The 8,480-nt window shown below is 48.6% G+C and overlaps 1 protein-coding gene across 1 annotated transcript; it reads left to right on the top strand.

Annotated features, from left to right (window-relative positions):
* RHOB (ras homolog family member B) lies at positions 1-2,371 on the top strand. The gene has a single exon (XM_027690293.1). The coding sequence runs from the start codon at positions 293-295 to the stop codon at positions 881-883; it is 591 nt and encodes a 196-aa protein (XP_027546094.1). The 5' UTR covers positions 1-292; the 3' UTR covers positions 884-2,371.
* The last annotated feature ends 6,109 nt before the right edge of the window (positions 2,372-8,480 follow it).

Below are 8,480 nucleotides of genomic sequence, written 5' to 3'. Positions count from 1 at the left end.
CGGCGCGGGGCCCGGGTGTGACGAGCTGTGGGAGCAAGTACCGGCGGCGGTGCTTTTCCCTCGGGGCTCCGGGACCGACGGCGCTGCCCTGCGGCCGTAGCGCTCCCCCGAGGCAGCGTCCCGAGGCGCGGTGCCGGTCCGTGGAGAGAGGAGGGCGCGCCCGCCTGCCTGCGCGGGCCGGCTCGCCACGGTGCCTTGTGAGAAGCGAGAGGGAGCGGGAGGCGGCGGCCGCGGGGAGGAGGGCGCTGCCATCGTCCTGCTGCACGGCAAGGCCAGCTTGGCGAGCCTGGCCATGGCCGCCATCCGCAAGAAGCTGGTGGTGGTGGGGGACGGTGCCTGTGGCAAGACTTGCCTCCTCATCGTCTTCAGCAAGGACGAGTTCCCTGAGGTCTACGTGCCCACCGTCTTCGAGAACTACGTGGCTGACATCGAGGTGGACGGCAAGCAGGTGGAGCTGGCCCTGTGGGACACGGCCGGCCAGGAGGACTATGACCGCCTGCGCCCCCTCTCCTACCCGGACACCGACGTGATCCTCATGTGCTTCTCTGTGGACAGCCCGGACTCGCTGGAGAACATCCCGGAGAAGTGGGTGCCCGAAGTCAAGCACTTCTGCCCCAACGTGCCCATCATCCTGGTGGCCAACAAGAAGGACCTGCGGAACGACGAGCACGTACGGAACGAGCTGGCCCGCATGAAGCAGGAGCCGGTGCGCACCGAGGACGGCCGGGCCATGGCCATCCGCATCCAGGCCTACGACTACCTGGAGTGCTCGGCCAAGACCAAGGAGGGTGTCCGGGAGGTCTTCGAGACGGCCACCCGGGCGGCCCTGCAGAAGCGCTACGGCACCCAGAACGGCTGCATCAACTGCTGCAAAGTGCTATAGGGCGTGTCTGGAGCGCTGGGCGCAGCGCCCGGGTCACCTGTTGGTGGGTGGAGAGGAGCTGGGTTATGCACGCACACGGCATCTGCCGGTCCCCTCAGCTGGGGGCTGGCGGTGGATCGGGGTGGGGGCTAAGGGAGGGAGCACCGCGCTCCCTGAGCCTTGGCCGAAAAGGGTTGTGCTGGCTCAGCCGCGGGGACGGAGGGGAGGGGGGGATTGCATGCCCTGAGTCTTGGGAATAAGGTGGGGAGAAGCCTTCTCCTACCACTGGCCCCCGCGAGTTGGTCGCGGAATCAAAAAACAAAAAGCTGCTGAGACTGGACTGAGCAAACGTTGCACCCCGGCTCTTCCCCTTGGCCACCACCTGCTGCTCCCCGCTCCTAGACAGCCTCCTCACTTTTGCAAGAGGAGGGCGGTGGAGCCGATGCTCGAAGGGACTTCTGCCTCCTGCCTGCATGTGCCTCCCCCCAGGCGGGCTGGGGAAAGGGGCTGCATGTCCCAAACTGCCCGCAGCATTCTCGCCTCTCCCGCACATGTTTCGGCCTGAGCCTGACCTGCTGTGGAAGTTAGTGCCCTGAAGACCGAGGCTGGGAGGGGAGGGTCATCCCAAGCGAAACCTGTATATATCTTACCATTTCTGTCTTGTGCAAACTGGGGTAGTGCAGGGGGTGCTTATATCAAGTGAGGTGGGGAGGGGGTGCCCAGCTGGGACTTGTGTTGTGCAAAGGAACTTGCCCTGAGTGACTGATGCCTGCTGATAATGCGAGCCTTGAACTGACTCCAGCTGCAGAAGCCACCAGGCGGGAAAGTAAAGCCGAACTGTCCTCCTTGCTGGACATCTACCTCCTGACAGATGAGGCAGGATGAGCAAGGGGATGATATTGCCATATTATGATCTTGGTGCCTGCTCCTTCCTTTAATGTTGTCTTCTGCAAGTGCGTTGATTTGGGTTTATTTAAAAGTTTATTTTCAAAAGAAGTTACTTTGCACAACTTGGTGGATTTTTTTTTTTTAATTAAACACTCAATGCACTCATCTGCATACAACACTGTAGCATTGGAAACATTCTTACTCAGTAACCTCATCTGGGTCTTGTGTTGAAATCAATTTAAAACAAGACAAAATAAAACCACTGTATATTTTTTCACCTTGGAAAAAAAATGGGTGAAAGCACTGTTCCTTATGCAGCACGTACATCAGACTTTAGTACTAAAGGGCAGTTTAAAGAATTGAGGTTTATTTAAAACTTATTTTCACAGGGTGGCTAACCTGGGTGAAAATAATTTTGTGTTTCTCTGGTTCAGAGAACAAATGTATCCATTTATGTTTGTTTACTTTTCTCCCTCTTCCCTCAACAGTGGTACTGAGACTGTTTGTTTTTAATAAATTGACATGGCAAAAACTGAGATGTATTTGATGTTTACATAAAACTATGAACAGTGTATGCAGTTTTTTATGTAAAGTATTAAAAGACTATGCTGACAGTTGTGAGAGCAGTGTTGTGATTCATGGAGACTGTCCTCAGTTTGCAGCAGTACACCTGGATGGCATTGAACTAGACCAGAGTTTGCTCCCTGCCTGCACATGCTTTTATTTGGATTTTTTTTTTCCACTGGCTGAAATACCTGTCTGGCAGCTTTCAGAGGATGGTGGTTTTATTTCCCTTCGAGGGAGCTGCTTCCTTAGTTTTTCTGTGCATGGCATGTGGAAGCGTACTCAATTCAAGGTGGTGAAAATACTAACATAAAAGCAATTTTTATTAGTGACCCCCACTTTGCTTGGAGTGTGTGGCCCTGCTTGCTGCAGTAGGGCATGAGGATGGGCACAGGCTCGCTGTTGAACAGGAGTCTCCTAAGCTGCCAAACCAGCTTTCCTAATTGCTGGCTTCATTAATTCCCATAGCAATGTAAAAAATCGAGGCCTTTCCATGTCAGGGATCCCCAGCAGGGCATTATCCCTGTTCCTTCCCTATCCTGCTCCAAGAATCAGCTGCCTGGGCAGGTGCTCAAGGCCCTGTGATGCTGCCACAGGCATTGGCTCCTGGCAGAAGAGGTGGCATGGGGCAAAATGTGTTACATGATTTTGGCTGAACAATAAGGCCTATGCCCAAAGTGCTGATGTCTCTCTCTTTTTTTTTTCCTCCTTTTTTTTTTTCTGTAAAACCCCTTAGATACCTTCTAGGGAAATCTCAGTACAGTTTTATATTTTCAAAAAACCTCTTCACTCCTTTTGCAGAGATGAGAGAAAGGAGTCGAGCCTTTTCTTTTTCTGACCTATGAATATCTGCTAGGGTACAGATTGTTCAGAAATGTTAACTAATGTTAACAAATACCAAGGCAAGCAAGGCACATTTAATGGCTTTTGCTTATGTGCTCAGAGAGGGTTCTGCCAGCTGCCGACTGAACACGATGGGGCTTTTTAGACAGACTGACAGAGAAATAGCAGGTTCCTTGTCTGACACCTGGAAAGTCAATCAGAGTTAATGTGAAAATACCTGTATTTGCATTTTGAAGATTTCAAATGTTAAAGTACACACCTAGTCCATGCTGTGAGTTTATTATTCTACTTCCTATAATCCCTAATGAAAGACAGGGACATTTTCACTTAGGCAATTTCACCAATTAGGCAATTTACCTTGAAAGGTACCTAAATCCCAGGTTTTGGGTATCCTTCTCAATTCTACTGATATTTCAATTTCAATTCCCCTGATATTCAAAGGGTGAATTTCTTATCCTCGGTTTGAGAATGCTAAAATTGAACATCCTTTGAAAAAGATCTCGGTTGTGGATGCTTAAAGGATCATGACCAAAGACCTCTTTCTTGCAGAGGCACTCAAACCCCAGGCTCTGCTCAGCACAGCACTTTTCTGCATGATACCAGCCAGTAATGTTAAAATCTGCATTGGAAACCTTATCATTAAAATGATTGCAATAGCTGCAAAACTTATCAGTTCTGTTAGACTGCAGCAATAACTAATCTTCTCAAAACCCCAAAGGAGAAAGCATTAATATTTGTATTTTAAACACTGGGAAATGAGTTAGCATTGCATCCCTGCATAATTAACTGTACCAATATTTTCCACTGAGGTGCTTACAAGGTAATTACATTCATTATTTCCAATTGGACTTTTGCCCAAGTCAGGACTACAGCCTCTGGCCCAAGGGGGAAAAGCTGCAAGAAAGCACATTTCGGTTTTAACTGAGCGTGACCTTTCTCTGCTACTTGTGAAGCTGTGAGCAAACCCACAGAGTGAGATCACTGTGGGAGTCCACCCATCGGGGTCAGATGGTGGGATCAGAGCTTTGTGTCACATTGTTGGGCTTGCTTTGGTGGAGGGGGGACATAAGGCACATCCCACCCTTTGTGACTCAGACATCCTGACAGGGCCAGGCTGATGCCTCAGAGTGTGAGTATCTTACACTGACCAACTCCATCAGACACCCTGACAGGGCCAGGGCGACGCCCCAGGGTGTGAGGATGTCACACTGACCAACTCCACCCCACAGCTGCATCTTCCCGAGTGTCTCCAGAGGGTCTGCCCACCGCCAGAGCCAGCCAGGTGCCCGAGGTCAGGACAGGTGCCCAAGGACACACACGGTGTATTCAGACAGGGGATTGGTTTCATGTGGACCTCCCCTTGCTTATCTTCATCTGTCCCCCTGACTCCTGTTCATCTGATCCCAGTCTGTCTGCTGTAACCTTTTGGCAGGAGAAGCGGTGACACTGAGCAAGTCAGAGCATCAAAGGAAGGTCAACCACCAACTCATCTCACAGTCCCTGTGCACACTGCTGGGCACACAGAGACTTTCCCTGATGTGTCCACATGCCTGCACAGATGTCCTCAGCTGAGGAAAGGTCGCACCTTTCCCTCACTCTGTACAGGCCAAGTTTATCTTCTGCTAAAGGTCTTTCTTCTGGTGAGAGCCAGAGCTCTGTAATGGTACCAGGGCATCCTTAGCAGCAAATTCTGGAAATGTAGAAAAACCTTACTAAGAGGCACACTCATCTCCCTCATTCTCCATTCAGATGAGGAGACTGCTTGTGCACTCCCACGTCAAGACCAGGTTGAACCCTCTGGCAGTGTGACCACGTCAAGACCAGGTTGAACCCTCTGGCAGTGTGAGGTTGTCCGGTCTGGGCAGCCTGAAAATGAAGCCATCCTGGGAAAGTCAGAACCATCTTCTGTGCTTCCAGAGATCCAGCCACAGCAGCTGTGAGTAGATTGAATAGAGACTCTCTGTGTAGAAAACACACTCTGTAGGGTGTGCCAAACACAGGATAAGTCATCTTTATGACATGGGAGAAAGAAGTAATTAAAACTCCTTGATGCTTTTGCCAAAATGTTTGTTAAAGCACTTTTATGCAGTGGAATTAGGCTACACATTTTTGCTAGTTTTTTTAACCCTCATGCAACTCCACACACTACAGTGGAGTGGCACAAGTGCAAGTGGGTGCAGATTTTGAAACAATGTCCTCTTATATGGTTTTCTGGTTTTGCAACAATAACTTAATGTAGCTTCATTTGCCTTACACTATGTTGGACAGCAACTGAATAAAGATTTGACACAAATTCCTTGCAGTAAGAGAAAAAAAATACTCTGAGAGAGTCCACATTTTACTAGAATCAGCGTAACTTACCGTAATTCACTCACAGATTTTATTCCTTGACTGTGGAAAGTAAAAAAATGCTCATTTTGACCTGTCCATGATTCTGCGTATTCAAGTGCTTGTATTTCAGTAGCCTGATGTAATGGATGGACATTTCTTTCAATGCTACAAGAGGAAATGAATGAGTTGTACTTGCCTCTCCCACCCTGTTCCCTTGAACTTTTTCAAGTAATGGAAAAATTATGGTTGGGACCAAAGAGTTTTCTTCAGATTTGCTCTCAGTGACAGTGGTAAGCCACAGTCTGTGATAAGCAGCAGCCAGGTAAATTCAATTTTGTGGCCACTGACACCCTGTGCAGGACAAACCTCTGTCCAGTTCTTTCAGAGTGTCCATAAAGTGAGAGGCTCTGTGGTCAGAGGTGCCTCTATGTGTCAGCAATGTATTATCCACTCATAACTCAGTAGCTAATACCATTTAGTATAATAACAACTATGGGTATATCTGCTTTTCTTGCATGATTGAAATATCAAACTGATGCTAAAAGGTGGGGTGTAAGAGTGGGGTTAAAGCCGGAGGCACTGATGTGATACCTACACCAAGCTGTAGCTGGAGAGTAAGAAGAGCATTAGATCTGTGCCTACAGCACACACTAACTATGTCTGTGTGGGTTTTGTCTGTGTTGCTAAATCTTGCTTCCCAGTAAAGGGGACCAATGGGTGGGATTTTATGCTAAACTCTTAGTTTCGTTTCTTTTAGGTCATTCATCCTCTTCTGCATTCAAATCTTGATGTGGCAGGGCTGGAGATAGGAATTTGGAGACAAAGTGGATTTCCTGGTGGGAAATCATCCTCATTTGCATGAGAATGTCTCTATTCCTCCCAGCTGCATGGAGGGGAGGGTGGTGGCAGTGGGGAGCCCCCAGGGTTTGGGGAGATGGGAGGGAGGCTCTGTAGGGGTCTGCCCTGGAAGAGCCTTTTCTCTGCTCCTAAGCTTTTGTGCAGTGGGATTTTTATGCAAGGAGGTTTTACCCTGCAGCCCTTGCTCTATGGGACGCTTCTCTCTGAGTGCAGCAGCACAAGCCAGGACTGCAGAGTCGGGTCCCACTTTGCTGGATTCGCTGGGGTTTGATGGCAACAGCCTGACCCTTCCTGGTGACAGACAACTTTCTCTTCCCGTGAAAACAGAGTGAGTTTTAGACCAGGGCTTTTCATTATGTGTGTGCATAGCTAGATGTAGTCACGCTATCTGTGTAAAAGTAAAAAAAGATGGAAATCCAGGCTTCTTCATTCAAGGTTCTCGTAGGAATAATTGGGCACTTTGTATTTTCAACTTCCTTACCTTGGAAAATTTTGAGGAATGTCACTCCCTGGTGTGCAAGTGTCACCTAACATCAGTGACAGAAAGATAAAGATGTATATTTAATTCTGATTAAAAAATAATCTGTACGTTTTGGGTTTAAACCAACCATGCCCTTGTGAGCGTCTGAAAGAAACTCCAAGTTTCAGACTACTGTAAAAGTACTCATAATTCATTTCCAGTTTCTCTGACACTCAGCCTGGAGGGACAGTAAAGTGTCAGCATCTACAGGCCCAAGGAAACTGGACGGGAGAGAGCTCATGTCAAAACAGCCCATCTTCCAAACCAACCCATCTCCCCACGGTGAGGAAAATGTATGTCGCTCCCATGCTTGCCCTTTATGGAAGTGTTCCCAAACAAGGTACCCTTCAGCTAGGGACAGAAATGAGCTCATTCCTTCTTGATGGTAACAGAACACTGCATTGATGATGACTGCTGCATTTCACTCAGAACACTCCCAAGGATTAACTGGAATGAGAGGCTGGCATGATAAAGACGCACATAAAATGGTGACAAGGGGAGCAAATTGTAGTAATTACCTTGCAGCCAGGAATTTAGCAAAGGTGTGCCTAATGCCTGAGCAACTTGCTAACAGCCTGCTGGCTCCCACACACCAGCGACCTCTCCTCTTGGGTGGGCTCAGATTTAACACCATCCTGTGAAATTCAGAGCAACTGTTCTCAGCCTATATTCAGCTGGGAAGATTTCAAACTGGAAAGCAGGGCTTTGGTGCCTGAGGGATTCTCTGTCTTTTCCAGCGGTACCTCTGGATTTAATAGAAAGCCATTCCTCTGCACATTTTTCATCTAAGAATGCTCTTAATTCTTCATCATGCCAGGGAGGCAGCTAAGGATTGCAGGATGCTTCACTTGCACACTTAGACTGACATGGCTGTAACAGTGGTAATGTGTATCCTGAGACATTGCTTTCAGCCACTTTTTACACTCCTTAGCCTAAGCATGTATTTGAAACATAAACTTCTGAAATTTTGCATCTCACATACTAGCCAAAGAATAAGCCAGATATATTTCTTCCATGTGATCATGAGAAAGTGGAGTCCACAGTCACTTAGAGGATCCCAAGCCTGGCAGGTTTAGGGACGCCCATTCCTCTGCAAACCCGGCAGAAATGCCCATGGAAGGAAGGTTTCTTCCCTAATTGACTGCTACCTACCCCCTGCTGAAGGCTGTGCAAGTGCAATGGGAGGCCAGGGAAGCTGATGGTGCGTGCATTTGGTGCCAGCCCCCTCCTGTCCTGGGGTTTTGCTCACGCAGAGATGGGGGATGGGGGCCTGGTGCATAATCACTTCCCAGGGAGGCAGAGTCCCCCTGTTCCACATAGCAGAGGAGTTGTTAATAATGTATGATTCACTCTTATGGTGATGTTAACCTCATGAACTCTCTGTTAAATTTTTGGGCCAAACTAGTTTATCTCAGGAGGTCAGTTTATCAGCAGAATCATCCCATATCATATTGTTGCACTGGTAAAACTTCCCTGTGCGATTAAGGAGCAAGGCTGCCTTTGGCAGGCTAGTCTCCTCCAAGTAGGAGTGACCTGTGGCAAACTGTGCCAGCAGGATGAGGACACAAAGGTGGAAACACCAGCACTCTCCTCCACAGGCAGCAGCCAGTGTCC

This window comes from Neopelma chrysocephalum, unplaced genomic scaffold, assembly GCF_003984885.1.
Source record: "Neopelma chrysocephalum unplaced genomic scaffold, ASM398488v2 Primary Assembly neopelma1_80b, whole genome shotgun sequence".
In the NCBI taxonomy this organism is placed as follows: domain Eukaryota; kingdom Metazoa; phylum Chordata; class Aves; order Passeriformes; family Pipridae; genus Neopelma; species Neopelma chrysocephalum.
The sequence above is the reverse complement of the archived record's forward strand: the minus strand, read 5'-3'. Positions and strand labels throughout refer to the sequence as shown.